Here is an 18,606-nt window from a genome sequence, read left to right as displayed (position 1 = left end):
TCTTGTGTATCTTTAAAGTACTCGTTTTGAGATCACCCTTACCTTCGATTTCGGTCATTGTCTATTTGAATCCAAAATAATCTATCTTTACAATTTGAAAAAATCGGTGTTATTTTTCAATTCCGAAAATGGCTCATTTCATTCTCTCTCTCTCTCTCTCAATCAAGGATTCTTTTAATTAATGATCCGCTTTGGAGTTTCTGTCTACAGTGATTGTATCACCGTATTTTCGGAGGATGGTAATCGAGGTCGTTGCCTTCGAGTCTAGATCCTACTCATTTGCTAGTACTTACTGACAGTGGATACGAACTTTCCGTAAAAAGTGTCAGTAATAATGAAGCTACTCCAAGTGTGAATTTCTATTGTGCTGGTATTCTCGGTGCGTATAAACTTTCTAGAGGTAGAGACGAAGAGGTTGCACCAAGTGTAGAAATATTCATTGCATTTATTACGGACGTGAAGGTGATTGGAGTTGGGATAACGGGGAAACCAATCTATCAAGTATTTTAAATTACGATTGCGAATCGATGCATAGGTCGAAATGGTGGAGTTTGTGAAACTTCCCTCATTAGAGCAAAATTCGATCAATGAAAAGTATATTTCGATGATAGATCAGGTACTCTACAAAATCAAGATTTATTACTCGCATCACGAAGATCTAACGCGTCGATTACAAGGTTCTCTCCTCTATTTTCAATTTTCTTCTTACACTCAGACACTCTCTGCAGACCTCTCTCCGAGGAGGATCATTACTTTCCAACAACTGCCGATCATCACTTCCTCGTATCTCTGTCCTGACATCTTCTCTCTAGTTCAATTGCCCAATCATCCAACCTTTTTACCCCTTTCGATCGATTCTCCTACGTGACCTCATTCCCACCACCATCTTCGGCTTTGTCTCGATCATTCCCTCCATCACCGTCGAACAAACCTCCTTTTCTCTGCTCCTCATCTCGCGCCGCAGCATCTACCGCAACGGTCGTCGCTACAACACACGCGGCGTGGACCTGTTCGGCCACGTCGCCAACTTCGTCGAGACCGAGCAGATCGTACTGCAGAACAACGGCATCATTTCCTCCTTCGTCCAGGTCCCTCCTCTCCCCCCTCCTCACTCCCAGATCCGCGGGAGCATTCCTCTCGAGTGGAGCCAGACCCCCACGCTGAAATACGCCCCGTCGATCCGCGTTTTCGGGGTATTTCTCCCCATTTCCTCGCACGTAGGATCGCTCCTTCCTCAATCTCCACTTCGACAATCTTCTCGATCGCTACGGCGCCGTCGTCGTCGTCAATCTCCTCGACAAGAAAGGCGACCAGCTCATGCTCGGACTCGAGTACGAGCGCGCTTGCGCCGCCTAGTCCGCTTTTCTATCCAAAAATAACCCCCAGCCAGACGAAACGCCCGCTGGAGTTCTTCTGGTTCGACTTCCACGCGGAATGCAAGCATTTCCGGTACGATCGATTGGCGAAGCTCTTCGACGGGACGCAGGAATGCGTTCGCAATGGAGGGTACGAAACCGTGGAACCGTGTGGAACGCAGGTATTTCCGCTTTGACTCGCGGACGAAGGAAGTCATCGCGATCCAGCACTCCGTGATTCGAACCAATTGCCTCGATTGCCTGGATCGTAGCGCCTGTTCGATCGAATTCCATGCAGGGACCAACGTCGTGCAGACGCTCTACGCGCAGTGGATGCTTTTCTACCAGCTTTTCGGACTCAAATGCGACGCCATTATGAAGAACTGCGCGTCGGAATCTGGGCGGGGGGCGATGTGTAGGAATCTATCGAACCCTCATGACATTCAACACGTGTTTAACAATCTGTGGAGCGATAACGCTGACGAGTTGTCGCGGTTTTATAGCGGTTCGCCCTCGCTGAAGACCGATTACACGCGGTTATTTGATTGAAATGGCGGTGATGGGTAGAACGGGACATCGCACGCTGCAGGGAATCGTGAACGATGCGGTGTACAGCGTGATTCGGTATTTGAACAACAATTTCCGAGATGGCTATTTCGAAGACTGCATTAACCTGACATTCAATCATGTTCAGATGGGCCCGAATGCGGATCGCCGCATGAAAGGGATGATCAAAAACACGTTCATGATGTTTGTTGCTGTGGTTCTAACGTTCGAACTCACCATTATCTCCACTTTTGTGTATCTTGCTAAACCAGGTTTGAACGGGAAATCAAATTTAGTGTAGCTAATCCTCGCTTTGTATATATTGCATTTCTTTCGTTTTTCACTATTGCCCTACTTTTCCTGTTTTTGAAAATGGGAACTTCGTGTAGCCGAGTGTTTGTTAGTCGGGTTTGTTTCCGGGGACGTTCTCTCATGGATAGAAAGTGTTACCACTGAAGCCGGCAATAGGATTTGAGCATATTTGTAGTATTTGTTTATACACACTTTTCCTCTTCAATATTTACATGTCTATTTTATACAGTATTATTACTCTTTGTGACATCACTCACTTGCCCCTGTAATAGATATGTACTGAGAGACACAAATATTTTCCAGCCAATTATCTTACACTCGTTCTCCAATATATTGCAAATTCCCAAAATAGGTCCTATTTTCTCTCCGCTAGACCGCCACTCAGAATTACTTTACCTCAAAATGGCTACTTGGCTGTTCATATTGCTACGTACCTTTCAATATTGCTTCCTAATACATAGTCGTGCATTCCACGGTGAAGAGTTTGGAATGTGGAGAAAATCAAGTTTACTTTAAACTCGCTAAACAGTCTGGTGACTATGCCGAAGAAGAGGTGGTTGAGATTTATGGAGAAGAAAAGTTGTACACTTCTCCCCCTTTTGCCAGCAATACTTATGTTACCTACGAAGGGTGTCTTTCACAGACCACAAATTCGCAGTACAGGATTCGTTTGGTAGATTCGTATAATGACGGTTGGGATTCAAAAGCGTGGGTTTCGATCAGCGGACCCTATGGTAATACCGTCTACAAGGGGAATATGGTGGATATCAGCGAAGAATATCACCCTATCTCCCTGTACAACCCGATTGTCACTGAGCAGGATTGGAAGTTCTTCCAAGGAAATGTGGCTGAAAACTGGAACCAGAAGGATTTCGTCGACACCGAATGGACGCAACTTGCCTACGAAGCAGATATTTCTTCTCCCTCCGCGACTCAGTTCTATCGTTACTCTTTTACTGGTCTCTCTGCTGCTGTTGCTGCCGCCTACGAAGTTCGCTTCAATTATGGCCATGGAATCATCGCCTACATCAACGGCGTTGAGATCTACCGAGACAACCTTCCCTCGGGCGTGATCGACGCGACAACCCCCGCTACAGGCTCCTACGAGACCTATCAATATCGTGGTGTGATTCGAAACGGCCTGGAGGTGGCGAGCGAGAGCGTGCTGAGCGTAGCGATCCATCTCCCCGAGCAGGTCTCCGAATCGACGCGAAAGTTCGATGCTTGGCTGGCGGAGTACATTTCCGGGAACGATGACCAATGCTACGTGGTGCCTTACGATGTGGAGATCACCGGTGCGCGCACCGACGTGGCGAAATCGTTCAACTGGGACATCGGCGACTACATGTACATTCCGAACTACCCCACCACCGTCAATTATCACTACACCGAAAACGTGGCGCCCGCTGTGAACGGAGTTCGGATCTTCCCCGCGTCGCACTACGCGCAAGCTCCCCGCGAGTACCGCTTGAGCGGGTCTTCGACGACCTCTGCGTACACCGTGGTGCTGCATGCGACCGACGTGGTCTACCAGTTCAACGAGTACCAGACGCGCACGTCGACCTCCGTCCCCAGTCCGTGGCGTTACTACCAGATCGACGTGCTCGCGGCGTCCGGAGGGATCGGCTACGCCTACGAAATGCAGCTCTGCGTGTGTGCCGTGGAGTCGGTGAGCGTGATTGACTTCCCGTCGAGCTCCTACTCGTTCCTCGCGAAGTACGAGCCCGTCCTGATCAAGCCTTCGCTCACGGAGATCACCAACTGCGAGGTCACGCCGTCCCTTCCGCAGGGCCTTTCTCTGGACAGCACGACCTGCACGATCACCGGCAGAGCGCAGGCCGCCGCGCCGAACACCACCTACACGATGACCTCTCCCATCAACGGCGGCATCTCGGGCTCGTTCTCGCTCGTCCTGCAGGGCTGCGCATCGACCGTGGTGCAGCTCCAGCGCGTCTACGCCGCCAGCGCCTCTCTGGAGGGTTTCACGCTCCGCGATTCGGCGGGACAGGTTCTGCTCAGCGTGCCGCCGAACCACTCCTACAAGGACTACGACGAAGTGACGAATCTGCTCTGCGTCGAGGACACGAAAGTCACGCTGAGCACGGAAGGCGAGCTGGCCTGGGCCTCCGCGTCCTACCTCTACGTCCACGCCATGCTGGACCCCACTTCCAAAGAAACGCTCCTCCGCGCGCGGCTGGACCCGCTGCTCGGCCTGCCGCAGCCCTACACGATCGGCCTGGACTATCCCATCAGCACGGGCGAGGCCTGGTCCTACAAGATGGGCGAAGTCCCACAGAACTGGGAGAGCGCGGACACCGCGGGGTGGGAGCAGGCGTCCGCGGGAAGTTTCCCCAGTTCCTCCAATCGGCTGCAGCTGTACAAGCGAGCCTTCACGATCGACTCGCTGGCGAACGCGTCGTCGTTCACGCTGAGCGTGCGGTATCGCTACGGAATCATCGTGAGCATCAACGCGAAGGAGGCGTTCCGCTACGGCGTGGAGGGCGCTCTGTCGTCCGACTCCGTCGCCACGACGAGCTACCAGGAGGAGGAGTTCCGCTTGGTGTCGCTCCCTGCGGCCAATCTGCTCGTGGAAGGCAGCAACAGCATCGCCATCGCTCTGGTCGCGATCGCAGCGTCACAGACCGCGTCGATTTTCGACTGCTCGCTTCGTCTGATCAACAAGGAAGAGCGAAGCCGCGTGTGGGACTACTCCGTGCAAGGCGAAGGCATCTACGACCCGCCCAGCAACGCGTTCGATCATTACAGCGGCACCTACGTGCGGTCGGGGATCAGTCTCAGCTCCCTCACGATCACCTTCGCGAAGAACCGTCGTGAGACGATCAACCAAGTGCAGATCGTGAACTATCTCTCCGGATCTTACTATAACCCCAAGTCCTTCAAGCTGCAGGCGCGAAACCCCGAAGAGCTGAACTGGGTCACGCTCGCCGTCGTGAACGACATGACCTGGTCGCTTGCCGGCCAGCTGAAGTCGATTTGGATCGTGAACTCGAAGCCCTACAACCAGTACCGCTTCTACGACATCCTGCCCGAGGATGACAGCTGGCGCATCCCTCTGCTGGATCTGGTGATTGCGGGCGTGGACGCGGAGATCCCTCCGCTCAGCTATCCCCCCGTGACGGTGTATCGCAAGGTGGAGATGGCCGAAGTGTACCCCAACAGCGAGTTCTACACCAACTTCCAGGTCAGTCCCGCGCTGCCCTCGGGCATCTCGATGGACGTGATGACCGGCATGATCTCCGGCACCGCCAGCGAAATCACCTCGGGAACCCACCAGGTGTCCGCCGTGTCGATCCAGGGCACCAACTCCACCTGCACGCTGCAGTTCACGGTGAGTCTCTGCACGGACGGGCGCTCGCTGATCACGCTGACCGTGCGGACGGACTACAACCCCAGCGACGGGTCCTACGCGCTCTTCGAGGGCCGCGGGGAAGGCGGCACGCTGATCGCCTCGAAGGACGGCTTCGGCCTGTCCTCCACGCTGCTCTACTTCGATTTCTGCCTTGAAGACGCGCTCTACACCGTGCGGATCGCGGACAAGCGCGGCTTTGGCTGGTCGATCCCCGCTGGAATCATGCTGAGCGTCGACGAGGGCGCGTTCCGCTTCGAGGCGGAAATGCTCGGCGAGTCGCCCTCCGGATCGAAGAAGCTTCTGAGCTTCTCGTCGTTCCTCCCGTTCCAGCACGAGTTCTCGGAGTGGAAGATCTTCCGCGAGGCGCGCTCCGACGCCTGGACCGCCGTGGACTTCGACGACTCCGCGTGGGAGGCCGTGAAGGCGGGGGCCATCGGGAACCGCGGCGGCGTGACGGTGTACCTGCGCACGACGTTTGCGCTGCCGACGGTGGAGGACTACCCGGTGCTGAACGTGCTGGTGAAGTTCCAGGGCGGACTGGCGGCGTACTTCAACGGGCACCGCGTGGCGCGCTTCAATCTCCCCGAGGACGTGAATAGCGACACCCAGGCGCCGGAGGCGCACGACGCGACGCTGCCCGTGTTCTTCCACGTGGTGCTGGCCACCGTGGAGCCCTCGCCGACGCGCAACGTGTTCGCTGTGGAGCTGCACCGCGTGCAGGGCACCTCCACGGCCGAGCCCATCGTCTTCTACGCCACGGGCGTGTTCGGCGTCAACGACTGCTCCGTGGTGCGCGACTCCTTCGTGGCCACCTCCACCTCCACCATGGACTCCGGCGCCGTCGCCGACATCCTGGACCTTTCTCCGCAGACCTCCGCGCGCTTCGAGAACGCGGGCCGCCCCTTCTTCGCCTGGGAGACCGCCAACCTCGAGGGCGCGCGCTTCAACTCCTACGGCTTCCTCTCCAACAACGACGCCGCGAGCTGGGCCTTCTCCCTCGCGGGCAAGCTGGGCTCCGACGACGACGACTTCACTCCGCTGCAGAGCGCGACGAACGTGACGATCCTGTCGCGCACGCGCGCGCTGTTCGAGGTCCCCGCGGGGCTGGGCGGGTACCAGAGCTTCCGCTGGGAGACCGACGCGCTGCCGAACCGGCCGATCAACATGGCGGAGATGCTCTTCCTCTACTGCAAGGCCACCGGCGTGGTGTGTCCCGCCATGGAGGGCTTCCCCAGCGTGTCGGAGGGCCAGCTCTCGCCCTCGAAGTGCGACCCCGGCTTCTCGGGCTACTCCTATCGCCTCTGCCAGAACGGGACCTTCTCCGAGGTCTTCACCGACCGCTGCGTCTACAAAACCCCCGCCAACGTCGCGTACGCCGCGCGGAACCTGGTGTTCGTGAAGGACGTCTACGCGGAGTCCGCCGCGCCCACCTACGACAACATCGTCACCGAGTGGTACGTCGCCGAGGGACAGGCGCTCCCCGCGGGACTGAGCCTCAACGCGCAGACCGGCGTGATCTACGGAACCCCCGTGGAGGTGGGCGAGCCGCGCACGGTGCTGATCTTCGCGTCGAACCCGAAGGGCGTGGCCAGCGCGGAGGTGAGCGTCCAGGTGCGGCTGGGGCGCTGCCCGCTGGACGGCCCGTGGCCGATCACTCCCGTGGGCGAGACCTCGGTGTACCAGTGCTCCACGCAGGGGAGCTACGTGGGGACGCAGAGACGGGTGTGCAAGCTGGGAAAGAGCGACGGGGAGTGGGAGCGCGCGACGGGAATGTGCGTGTCGATGCTGATGGTGGGCGTGCTGGTGCTCGTGGGCGTGCTGGTCGTGCTGTTCGTGGTGTTCGTGGCGATGCGACTGACGAGACGGAGAAAGACGGTGGGAGGAGTGAAGAAGCAGAAGCAAACCGTGCAGAAGAAGCGAGAGAAAACGCGAAATGTGAAGGTCTAAACAAGGCTGTGTCAATGCGTGAATAGATAGAGAAAGTTGTTTTAGAGGGTTGTTTGTTTTATTTAAGGGGTTGGCGGTGTGTGTGTGTTGTTGTTGTTTGGATTCGCAGCGTGCCTTTCTGTGGGGTTGGAATCAATCGAATCTGCTTTTTTAATCTGGGGATTATGGCAAATCTTTGACCCTACCTTTTTAATAGTAATAATCATCCTCATCACCATTACCATCACATCATTCCACTTTTGTGACCATTCATTCATTCACTCTCCTCCCTTTCTTTCTCTTCCCTCCTCCCTCCCCTTCTTTATTCCAACAAACACTTCACCACCAACCACTGAACCATCCCTTCTTCTCCGCCACGCGGCTCCGCGCCTCCAAATTCGGGTACGTCACCCTTTCATCGACCATATCAAAGAACAGCGGCTTGCACGTCGTCGTCTTCATCGCTACCGGGATCGGCGTCACTCGGTACCGTCCGCGCGCATCGAATTCCACTCTCTGCTTCGCGTCCTCGCTCAAATACCTCGCCATTTCTTCGCCCTCCGCGCCTCTTTCTCCCTTCTTCTCCGCCTCGCTCTTCGCCAGCAGCGCCTGCGCCTTCACGCTGCAGCTCAGCAGTTCCAAGTCCTCGCGCAGATTCCCCGCGAATCGCAGCGACACGAACGCATCGGCATCGTTCTCGAAGATGCTCGGCGCCGCGTCCTCCCTCAATTCTCCCACGATTTGCTGCGCGAACAGGCAGAACGTGCTCGCGTACTCGAACTTCCCGTTCTCGCACGCGCCCTTCCCCGCGTAAAACGCGCGCACCGCGCGGTACAGCAAATGCAGCTCGTCGATCGCCGCGCTCAGACGCTCGCCCGCCAATTTTGCTTCGCCCTCCGCGCCCTGCGACAATTCTCCGTTCAGCGCGTGCAGCTCCTCCAACGCTTCCACGATGTTCGACGCACTACGTTCCACGTTTCCACCGTCCCTACAGCGCCACCAAGTTTCCCCAATTCGTCGACTGCCCCGATCGCAGCGCGTCGACGCACCCGTTCAAAATCAGCACGTTTCGTTCCACGATCCTTCTCTGTTTCCCCAGTTTCTCCACCGCGAATAATCGCTCCGTGTCGCGGAATCGCAGCCCGTTCGCCGACTTCGACAGCCGATCGCGCTCCGTGCTCAGCACGCGCAAAACCCGATCAAACGCCTCGAAAACCCGACCAAAACTCTCCAGCACGCGTTCTTCGTCCTCCCCGCGGGAATCTCGGAGGCGGAGCAGAGCCTGCTCGGCGGCACGGACCTCCTGGAAGGCTTTGCGCAGCTCCTCGGTCTCGACGGGGAGGAAAAGCCCGCGGAAGGAGACGACGCGAAGCTCCTCGCTGCTTTCGACGAGTTCGTTTTGAATCAGGTCCGCTAGCTGCTGCGATAATTGCGAATTATCCGCGGAAGAGAGGAGGTCCAGCAGGGCGGCCGCGTTCTCGCCCTCGGCACGCTTGAGGTTGTACTCGCAGTAGCGGAGGATGGGAGAGAGCTGCGTGAGACGCGTGTTGAAAAGATCGCGATGCGAGGAAGAACCTAATTGGCTTAATGACTCGAACACCTTCTTCACGCGCAGGAATTGCTCCATCGCGCCTTTCTAGAGTTAGGAAAGTGAACTAATATCCACCCAGTCGCCGCTTTCCATGCGCTCTGTGCCCTGCATGTAGGAATGGTAGGCATCGCTCTCGAGGATTGTGCGCTCATCCGCGAGGGAACGGCAGAGAGTCAGAAGCAGAGAAGACCATTTGCATGCTTTCCGGATTCGACTCAGCAAGTGATACTGGATGCGCGACTCGCGTGTGCTATTCAGTTCCTCTTTTAACTCGTTTGAATAAGCCCAGGCTCGCTCCGCATTCAATAGAGGATAGAAGAGAGAATTCGCGTTTTTGACGTTCTTTTCCTCGAATGTCTTCTTCTCGAACACCTTTCCGTTTCTCTGGATAAATCCGATTTTCTTGCAGAATCTTTGGAGCTTTACAGAACAAAAATGTCTATAGCGTTCATAATCATTTTGTCGCATTCCGTTTTGTTGTTGCCACGACTGGACTGTTTGAAAGACTAGATAAAATCAGCAAAGCAACTCATCCCCTACTGGGAAGCGAAAGCTTCACGGTTTCCTGGACGGCAGCACCTTCTTCGATTTCCATTGGTTCAGAATCACGGAGAAATGCCAATTATCACTTATTTCTACAGTTTCATCAACATGAACGATGTCTTGCCGCGGTTTTTGTGTTGTTCTGAGGAACTGTTTTGTACACTCAGATTTCTTTCTTGTTGCATCTGAATCAGGTAAAAACTGCATTTCAAGCATAATGTGCAGAGCTCGTCCCAATGCAGGATCTGGATAAGCAACTTGTCTTCTATTGCAATATTCTGGGTTATATATTATTTGCCTTGATTCTCTGTTACTTCTACATTACATCCAAACCGAAAGACGCTGTAGACTAACTCCAATCCGTTTTCCTCTTTGTTTCAAACAAACAAGTTTCATATATGCTTCGATAACTCCGATTCTGCCGTTCCGCTTTTTCTCCGCACTTACATCGCCTTGACCTCCCAGACACGGATCACATTATCGGTGTATCCGGCAAAGAGCGTGGCTCCGTCGAGCGACCAGCAGAGCGAGGTGCAGTAGGGCACGAGAGCCTTGGCCGAGCGAGGCGGGAACTCGGGCTTGACGCTGGCGACGCGCTCCTTGGTCTCCAGATCGAACAGCACGATCTCATTCGTGGTGGCCACCGCGATCCAGTAGTTCGCGGGCGAGAACACCAGGTCCGTCACCGGGTCCTCCAGCGTCAGGCGGAAGTTCTCCACGCCGTTGGCCAGGTCCCACACGATCACGCAGCCGTCCTTGCCGGCCGAGGCGCAGAGCACGCCGTCCGGAGAGACCACCACCTTGTTCACCACCTGCGAGTGGCCGATCAGGTTGTACTCCACCTTCATCGTCTCCAGGTTCCACACCTTCACCAGCTTGTCGTACCCGCACGACACGATGCGAGGCTTCTCCTCCATGTTCGGAACGAAGCGCACGCACGTCACCCAGTCGTTGTGGCTCTCCTTGTCCAGAGTGAACTGGCACTCGCCAAGGGTGTTCCACAGCTTGATCGTACGGTCGCGGCCGCAAGACATGATCAGGCGGTTGTCAGGGCTGAAGCACACAGACAGAACGTCCTTCTTGTGACCCGACAGCGTCTTCTCGCTCTTGCCCGTCTTCACGTTCCACAGACGCACCGTTCCATCCCAAGAAGCCGTCAGAGCGTACTGACCGTCCACGGACAGACTCACCTCCTCAACAATGTGAGAATGGCCCTGCAGCGACTTCACAGGGGTTCCGCAAGACATCACCAGAGAGGGGTCGTCGATCATGTCACCCGCCTGGAGATTCCACACCAAGCAAGTGTGATCGCGAGAAGCAGACACCAGAGTGTTGGCATCAGCCGGAGAAGCAGCGATGGAGGTCACCCATCCGTTATGGCCCTGAAGGCATCCACGAAGACTGATTTGAGCAGACATTCTCGTAAACTAGAAGTTTAGCACAAAAACTCAAAACTGATTTGACAGAATACATCAATGACACTTCTCACACCGACCTACGTTTTCTGTTCGAATTATCAAAGCAATCTGGAGTTAGTCGCATAAAAAAGCAAACCGGTTTCGATCGCCTGGATTCAATTTTACTGGAATTATTCCTATAGTAAACCGCTACCTTGAATAATGTTCTTCGACTCAACTCGAGAAATAGGAAAGAAGGTTGCCAACCATCATAGATTCCACACCGAAGGCAGTGAGAGAAATGTTACCCAATACACACACATGTGTTTTGGGGTGGTATATTTATACTCCACAGCACATCCTATTAAAAACGCAACCTGCTCTTTCCACAAAAAAACAATCATATATTTCTTTGTAAGCTCTTCTCATTATGACCGTTGAAACCGATATCATCCAGCCTGTAAAAGACTTTATTCGTGATAGCAAGTTTTTGCTGAATCGTTGCACAAAGCCTGATAGAAAGGGTATTGTTGCCAGCGTGGGTCTCATCACTAGAATTTACTCAGACTGCCACTGCTTCTGCGGTTGGATTCGTTGTTATGGGTTTAGTGGGTTACTTCGTGAAGTTGATCCATATTCCGATCAATAACATCCTCATCGGTGCCTAAATGAAATCACGACTGTGGGTTATCTGTTTGTTGCGTATTCACGTTGTGTTCCATGATGGTTTTTCCACTCCTGGAAGGACACTCTCTAGCTTCGTCGGTGCCTCCCCACCCCTTCTTTTAACGAAATGGTAAGAAACAAACATGGAACACAGAGTAAGAGTTGCACATAGTACACTGGTTGATTACTGGAATAGTTTCACAAATTCTTCAAATTCGACAAAACCGTTGCGATTTCCATCAGCCACGCTGATCATATCATCGATCTCTTTTTCGGAGAGTGGAATGCCAATTTTCTGGAAATACGCCTTCAACTCGCCTCTATCAATCTTTCCATCGGAGTTTGTGTCACACAAGTCAAAAATCTGCTTTGCTTCCATCATTCTTTCTATAGGGTCAATTGAACAGCAAATCGATACCTAAACTAGAAGTGTCTCTGGAAATGATTCTGTAAAATTCATTAAAGTTGATTCGCCCATCCTGGTCCAGGTCCTTCTCTCGAATCATGTCATCAATGTCCCTCAACGAATGCTCGAAGCCGAACTTGGCGAGTAAATTCTTTATTTCAGTGCAAGAAATATCGCCATCTCGTCCCTTATCAAAAACGAAAAAGATATCCTTCAGAAAATTGATCTGCAGATTACAGGTCCTAACACTCTCTCTACTTCTTCCTGGCTTAGGTCCTTGGGCTCTGGTTGCATGCCAAGCAAACAATACGGTTGCCAACAAATTGTTTTTATATCAAACAGTTCCAAATATACTGAGACGCTCCCAACGCGTTGTACTGCGCAGCGCCCATCTGTTGCTTTCCCTTATTCTTATGGTTCTTCTTCCCGCTGCGTTCCTTCACATTTCGGACCCTCGGCTTGTGTCTGCCTCCATTCTCCTCCTTCATCGGCAATTCGGCTACCCCTCAGCTCTCCCTCCTTCCTCTCCTACCGATCATCTCCGTGCTCATCTCATTGGGGTCCATCGCCTCCGCGTGCTCCGTAAAGGACGCGATTGGGTTCTGCGGAATGACCCCCAAACTGGGCGGCGGAATCCACCATCGCAGCACTCCGTTCAGCACGTCCTTCAGAATCACGATCGCTCCGCGCGGCTCGTTCACGCCGCTGTGGTTCGACGCCATGTATCCTCGCTGCGTACACACCTCCGCGAGGAGCTGGCGCGGGTGCGGCACGGCGTTGGGCGGGTCGAGCGGATGGCGGATCAGCTTGATGTGATAGACGCGCTCCAATTCCTCGCGCGCCACGCGCTGGCAGACGAGCCGGACGGGGCCTAGCGATCGAGGAGTCCGGAAGGAGCCTACTGATGTAGTCGCGCATGTTACTCGCGGGGAGCACGCCGTTGAAGAGCAGATCGGCCTTGGTGTTCATGAACACGGGGAACACCAGACCCGGGCAGTCGCACAGCAGCAGCGAGTCCGACAGCACCACGGTCTGCAGGTGCTTCGTCTTGCCCGGCGTCGCGCCCACCGCCACGCGCACCGCGCCGTGCGAGGTCGCCGACACGCCCAGAAGCACGTTGATGAGGGAGGACTTGCCGACGTTGGGGAAGCCCAGCATGCCCACGACGGCGCGGCGATCGGCGAAGTCGGGGCTCGCGGTGCTGCTGGGATGGGCGCGGTCGTAGGCCTGCACGGCCTCGAAGGCCTCGTGCGTCTTCGCCTCCAGGTAGGCGAGCACTTCGGCGCGCGAGTGGATGCGGTAGCGACGCTGCTCGTCCGCGGTGCAGTGCAGAGAGGCCAGCTCCGATGCGTCCGCCTGCGAGAAGAGATCCGACGCTGTGGGCTCAGCGGAGGGTTCTGTGGAGGGTTCTGTGGAGGGTTCTGTGGAGGGCTCGAGGATGTCTTCTGTGGCGTAGTTTCGGATATCGGAGGCAATGGAGGGCTCAGCGGAGGGTTGTGTGGAGGGCTCAGCGGAGGGTTGGGACTGGGCTTGAGCGATCGGCTCTGCGGATTCTTCTTCTTTTACCTCTTCTTCTTCCTCAGTTTCATCCTCGGAAGAATCATCGAAATCCAGTCCAGCGAAGGCGTTTCGGCTTCGCCAAACCGGCTTTTTGTCCTCCTCCTCTTCCTCTTCCTTTTCCTTCTCCTTTTCTTTTCCCTCTTCCTCCTCGTTCGTTTCCCGGTTTTGCTGCTCCTGCTCCTCCTTCTCCTTCCTCTCCAACTCCTGATCGATCACGTGCGACGAGGCCTTCGCCGAGAAGAACACAAACGGCAGATTGATCGAGTCAAAGTACCGGCCCCACTGCACACGCGCGTACTCCGGAATCAGATCCGCCTTGTTCACGATCAGCACCGTTTGCTTGCACGGATGCACTTCCTTCACGTACACGTCCACATCGGGGCAGTGGAACAGCAGGGGGTTGCGACTATCCACGATCTGCACCAACAGATCGCTTCGCTCCACCACACGCCACAATTGACGCCACACCTCCAAGTTCTTCTCAAACGGAGCCACTGCGCCTGTTTCGTGCTCGACGTGTCTGGGAAATTAGAAAAAAAGGCGGCAAAACTACTTCGCCACGTTGCGACGCCAGTTCAGGAACTCTTCACGCTCTAAACGGTCCTGTTCCTCGGGAGAGCGGGCTTCGTCCCACTTGGGACGGCGGGGAATGGCCATCGTGCGGTATTTACGGGTAGATTCGTAGTCATAATCATCAACGACTTCTCGAACTTCACGGTCGATAATCGTAGCAGAACCCTTTTCTGTTTCAAAACTCCGCTGGGATAAGGCGACCGTATCCAAGAAATCATCCTACCCATCAACCCTCCCTCAAAAACCCACTAGATTATTTACATCTAAAATTGACTTAAGGCCAACGTCGGGAATAAGCCCAGCTTGAGCCTTTTCCATCTTCTTTCTACACTTTCACGCACTATCAAATGCAATATACTTGTTTCTCATTTCTTGTTTCTTTGATCGTGCCGCAGCTGCCTTATCCTTCAAAATTGCTCTTCCCAATGCGTTATCGCTTCCTTTGGGCATTTTCTACAAACGTTATGCGAGCCTCTACATTTCCTACAAGGTCAAATCAAAAGGCAAAAAAAATATGAGAAAAGGCGATTTCCTAATAAATATACCATTTATTTTTGCTATTCTTTGTGTCCTTCCTTTCGACCTTTTACAAATCAATAGCTCTTCCAAAGTACTAGACGAATCAATACTTTACAACAAACAACAGAAAAGAACTGATTACTCTAAAAAATCCTATTCATCTTCTGACAGAACCGCCGACTCCACAACTTCATCCGATTCACCCATTCCTGTAACATCCACGTTTGATTCATCATGATAATCTGTATTAGAAAGTCGGGTGAGCAACTCCACACGACCTGCAATCTTTTGTAATTGCATATAAATGACGGAATGTGTAGAGACAAGCTTCAACTAACACAATGCACACAATTCTACTCGCTGCAAATTCATCAACTTCACCTTCAAATCTGGAAGCGAATCTAAATAGTTCCCGTGAACATAAAGTAGTGAGTGAATCCAATTCGCTCCTTCAATTCCCTTCTAACCGATTAGACCAACAACAAAACAACTACACGAGGGTTTTCCACCACAATTTCATCAAGGACATCAATAAACTGCGTTACATGACCTTTACTCAAACTTGGAACCACTTTCCTGGCAAACTACAAACTTACTCCAACATGGCACTTATACGCTCGCTGGCATGCGGATAATTTTCTTGATTTCCTTTTTATCGTTTTTATCAAGCGCTTTGCGCAGTTTGGTCAAGCAATCCGAAGGAGTTCCATAGTTTGAGCTACGCGTCGACTCCTTGATCGAACGGTTTAGAAATGATAATAAGCAGTCATTTGTCACCTCTAGACATTTCGTTTCCTGTGCTTTGGTGGTTGTCGAGTTTTGCTCTAATTCTTAGGGGATAACAATCGTTGGAACCCGTTGAGGCCATTGTGGGAACACGGGAGACAAAAATAAACCTAAGTAAAGGAGTTTCCTTTTCTTCCAACGCTCTATTTCTCATCGCCTCCCACAGCTATTAAAGATGTGCATGCAGAACAGCGGTTTTCTCCTATTTCCTATGTCCAAGGAACAGAATTGCCAGTATTCATTTTCCATCATTCCCGCGGTTCCCAACTTTGGATTAATCTTAGCATCATTTCCTTAAATTAGTCAAGTAAGTGGTGGTGCAGGTGTTTGGATCCTCGGCCGCATCCATTGGCAGAAGATTTGCTCACAGATAGTATAGATTATGCAAGACGATATATTTGAGCAAGTCCTCTGCCGTATTCGCAGATGCTATGTCTACAAGATCCCCCCACGAAATACGGGTATGGGTTACCGTGCTGCTGGCTGGACGAACCAGATTTGGATGGGTTCTCTGACTGTTGTCCTGAGAGGAAAGAGCTGCTTCGTGGAGCTCATTGACGACAACAAGAAGGTCTTTGCCTCCACCATGATTCGTGACGATGGTCCTTCTGTTCGATTTGGGCACTTGAAATGACTCTTTAGGTGATTGAGCCTGTGCTGGATTCTTCTCGTTACTTCGTGATGAGAATCGAGAAGGACCGCAAGAAGGCCTACATTGGTGTTGGTTTCCAGGAGCGTTCGGAGGCTCTGGATTTCAAGATCGCTCTGCAGGAGTACAAGAAGTACCTGGATGAGCCCGAGTACGAGGATGACAGCGAGGAGCAGGACTACTCTCTGCAGGAGGGAGAGACGCTTCACGTGGAAGTGTCCATCAAGAACAAGAAGGTGGGCGATGTTTTTTTGGAATGAGAGGTAGAGGCACAACAAAAGAAAGGTGGAGGATGCCATCGAGGTCGATGAGAGCGGTGCTCTGGCGCCTCCTCCAGAGTCTGGACGTAGTGATGGAGATGAAGATCAAGGATAGGTCGTCGTCGTGCTCGTGGTAGCCGCAGAAAGGCTGCTGCTGCTGAAGAAGAGGAAGAGGAGGAGCAGGCCGCTCCCGCCGCTCCGGCGTATGCTGCTCCGGCGTATGCTGCCCCTGCCGCGGCTGCCCCGTCGACTGATTTCGAGTAAGAAATGGGCGTGTTTAGTTAGGCGTAGCTTCTTCAACTTCTAAATGACTTGACTTGACTTGCTTGTTTGCCTCTTTGTTTGTTTTCACATGACCGGGATAATTTTTACGTTGGCGATGAATAGATTACTGCGTGACAAAGCGTTGACACTCCCAACCTCTTGCAAATCCTTTAGATTTTGAAATGAGAGGGAAACGGTTTCACAGCGGGGGAGAGAAGAAAATAGAAAAGGCGCCATAATGAAACCGCTTGGACGTTTTATTCTGGTTTTTTGAATAGCAAATCTACATTCATTTCTGCTAACACATGAGAGAAATTATCCATCTGCAGGTCGGACAGTGTGGTAACCAGGTATGGAATTTTGAGTTATTGCTTTCTTTCTAGATTGGTACCAAGTTCTGGGAGGTTATCAACAAGGAACATCATATCGACAGCATGGGTCAGACCCAGGTCGAGCCAAACGAAGACTTGAACGTGTTTTACAGCCAAGCTTTGAATGGTCGCTTTGTTCCTCGTGCTCTGCTTATCGATTTGTATTTGTCTCTCCCTCCCTCTTAATTTTAGGGAACCCGGAACGATGGATGCTATTCGCTCCACTGAAGTGGGTCAGCTGTTCAAGCCGGATAACTTCGTATTCGGCCAGAACGGCGCTGGCAACAACTGGGCGAAGGGTCACTACACGGAAGGAGCCGAGCTGGTGGACCAAGCGATGGATGTTCTCCGTCGCGAAGCGGAGGCGTGCGAATGCCTGCAGGGCTTCCAGCTGACGCACTCTCTTGGAGGAGGCACGGGTTCGGGTATGGGCACGCTGCTGCTGTCGAAGATCAAGGAAGAGTTCCCTGACCGCATGGTGATGTCGTACTCGGTGTTCCCGTCTGCGAACGTGTCGGACACGGTGACGGAGCCGTACAACACGACGCTGTCTGTGAACCAGCTGCTGGAGAACGTGGACGAGGTGGTGGTTCTGGACAACGAGGCGCTGTACCAGATCTGCTCGCAGTCGCTGAACATCAAGATGCCGTCGTTCGCGGACATGAACGAGCTGGTCTCGCGCGCGATGTCGGGGATCACGGCGTGTCTGCGGTACCCCGGTCAGCTGAACAGCGATCTGCGGAAGCTGGCGGTGAACCTGATTCCGTTCCCGCGTCTGCACTTCTTCCTGACGGGCTACGCGCCGCTGACGAACAGCGCGAACAGCGCGTTCCGGCAGTACACGGTGGCGGAGCTGACCTCGCAGCAGTTCGACTCGAAGAACATGATGTGCGCCTGCGACCCGCGCCGCGGCCGCTATCTGACCGCGGCGGCGATCTTCCGCGGCAAGGTGGCGACGCGCGACGTGGACGAGTGCATGCGCGAGATCCACCAGCGCTACGCGCCGTACTTCGTGGAGTGGATCCCGAACAACATCACGACGAGCGTGAGCAGCGTGGCCCCCGCGGGGTCGCCGATGGCGACGACGTTCCTGGGCAACAACACGGCCATCCAGGAAGTGTTCGCGCGCGTCTCCGAGCAGTTCGAGACCATGTTCCGACGACGCGCCTATCTGCACTGGTTCACCAGCGAGGGAATGGACGAGATGGAGTTCACCGAGGCTTCCAGCAACCTCGCGGACCTCATCACCGAGTATCAGCAGTACCAGGAGGCGTCGGTCGAGGACGAAGTGGCCTATGGCGACGAGGAAGTCCCCCAGGAGATGGAGATGGAGCACGGACAGGAGCTCGGGGAGAACGCTTAATAAGTAGTAGGTGTGGTCTATGTATGGCGTGTTTGTTGTTATACATGGAATGAGGAGGAAATGGGTGAATGGATTTTTGGAAGGAGTATTGCATGGTTGATGATCACTGCAGAAGGCATTTTAATTCAAATTGTTTTTCCAATCCTTTC

General features: G+C 53.5%; 9 protein-coding genes; 4 read left to right on the top strand and 5 right to left on the bottom strand.

The window, feature by feature from the left end:
- Positions 1-181: 181 nt before the first annotated feature.
- GSBLH_T00006769001 (uncharacterized protein) lies at positions 182-2,202 on the top strand (the record flags this gene model as incomplete). Its single annotated transcript, XM_013042981.1, has 11 exons — positions 182-239; positions 269-400; positions 431-501; positions 536-677; positions 716-783; positions 813-1,193; positions 1,222-1,331; positions 1,357-1,506; positions 1,538-1,849; positions 1,923-2,173; positions 2,198-2,202. 11 exons carry the CDS (start codon positions 182-184, stop codon positions 2,200-2,202), a joined length of 1,680 nt encoding a protein of 559 aa, XP_012898435.1.
- A 5,646-nt stretch (positions 2,203-7,848) lies between these two features.
- GSBLH_T00004127001 (uncharacterized protein) lies at positions 7,849-9,136 on the bottom strand (the record flags this gene model as incomplete). Its single annotated transcript, XM_013042980.1, has 2 exons — positions 7,849-8,473; positions 8,502-9,136. The coding sequence occupies 2 exons, from the start codon at positions 9,134-9,136 to the stop codon at positions 7,849-7,851; spliced, it is 1,260 nt and encodes a 419-aa protein (XP_012898434.1).
- Positions 9,137-10,033: 897 nt separating this feature from the next.
- On the bottom strand, positions 10,034-11,061 carry GSBLH_T00004126001 (uncharacterized protein; the record flags this gene model as incomplete). XM_013042979.1 has 1 exon in its annotated part: positions 10,034-11,061. The coding sequence occupies one exon, from the start codon at positions 11,059-11,061 to the stop codon at positions 10,087-10,089; it is 975 nt and encodes a 324-aa protein (XP_012898433.1). The 3' UTR covers positions 10,034-10,086.
- A 409-nt stretch (positions 11,062-11,470) lies between these two features.
- GSBLH_T00004125001 (uncharacterized protein) lies at positions 11,471-11,728 on the top strand (the record flags this gene model as incomplete). XM_013042978.1 has 2 exons in its annotated part: positions 11,471-11,564; positions 11,596-11,728. The coding sequence occupies 2 exons, from the start codon at positions 11,471-11,473 to the stop codon at positions 11,706-11,708; spliced, it is 207 nt and encodes a 68-aa protein (XP_012898432.1). The 3' UTR covers positions 11,709-11,728.
- Positions 11,729-11,890: 162 nt separating this feature from the next.
- GSBLH_T00006768001 (uncharacterized protein) lies at positions 11,891-12,406 on the bottom strand (the record flags this gene model as incomplete). The annotated part of the gene is made up of 3 exons (XM_013042977.1): positions 11,891-12,093; positions 12,125-12,338; positions 12,371-12,406. The coding sequence occupies 3 exons, from the start codon at positions 12,404-12,406 to the stop codon at positions 11,891-11,893; spliced, it is 453 nt and encodes a 150-aa protein (XP_012898431.1).
- Positions 12,407-12,441: 35 nt separating this feature from the next.
- GSBLH_T00004124001 (uncharacterized protein) lies at positions 12,442-14,329 on the bottom strand (the record flags this gene model as incomplete). Its single annotated transcript, XM_013042976.1, has 4 exons — positions 12,442-12,611; positions 12,645-12,983; positions 13,015-14,192; positions 14,226-14,329. The coding sequence occupies 4 exons, from the start codon at positions 14,327-14,329 to the stop codon at positions 12,442-12,444; spliced, it is 1,791 nt and encodes a 596-aa protein (XP_012898430.1).
- Positions 14,330-14,891: 562 nt separating this feature from the next.
- On the bottom strand, positions 14,892-15,589 carry GSBLH_T00004123001 (uncharacterized protein). XM_013042975.1 has 4 exons: positions 15,380-15,589; positions 15,259-15,348; positions 15,122-15,226; positions 14,892-15,091 (listed from the first exon to the last, which is right to left on the bottom strand). Exons 1-4 carry the CDS (start codon positions 15,389-15,391, stop codon positions 14,918-14,920), a joined length of 381 nt encoding a protein of 126 aa, XP_012898429.1. The 5' UTR covers positions 15,392-15,589; the 3' UTR covers positions 14,892-14,917.
- Positions 15,590-15,932: 343 nt separating this feature from the next.
- Positions 15,933-16,794, top strand: GSBLH_T00004122001 (uncharacterized protein; the record flags this gene model as incomplete). XM_013042974.1 has 5 exons in its annotated part: positions 15,933-16,160; positions 16,193-16,435; positions 16,467-16,545; positions 16,575-16,719; positions 16,751-16,794. The coding sequence occupies 5 exons, from the start codon at positions 15,933-15,935 to the stop codon at positions 16,764-16,766; spliced, it is 711 nt and encodes a 236-aa protein (XP_012898428.1). The 3' UTR covers positions 16,767-16,794.
- A 217-nt stretch (positions 16,795-17,011) lies between these two features.
- Positions 17,012-18,482, top strand: GSBLH_T00004121001 (uncharacterized protein). XM_013042973.1 has 3 exons: positions 17,012-17,073; positions 17,107-17,255; positions 17,287-18,482. The coding sequence occupies exons 1-3, from the start codon at positions 17,029-17,031 to the stop codon at positions 18,455-18,457; spliced, it is 1,365 nt and encodes a 454-aa protein (XP_012898427.1). The 5' UTR covers positions 17,012-17,028; the 3' UTR covers positions 18,458-18,482.
- The last annotated feature ends 124 nt before the right edge of the window (positions 18,483-18,606 follow it).

The sequence above is a fragment of the Blastocystis hominis genome, assembly GCF_000151665.1.
Source record: "Blastocystis hominis, Singapore isolate B (sub-type 7) whole genome shotgun sequence assembly, scaffold_5".
Classification (NCBI taxonomy): domain Eukaryota; class Bigyra; order Opalinata; family Blastocystidae; genus Blastocystis; species Blastocystis hominis.
This window is presented reverse-complemented; position numbering and strand designations above follow the sequence as displayed.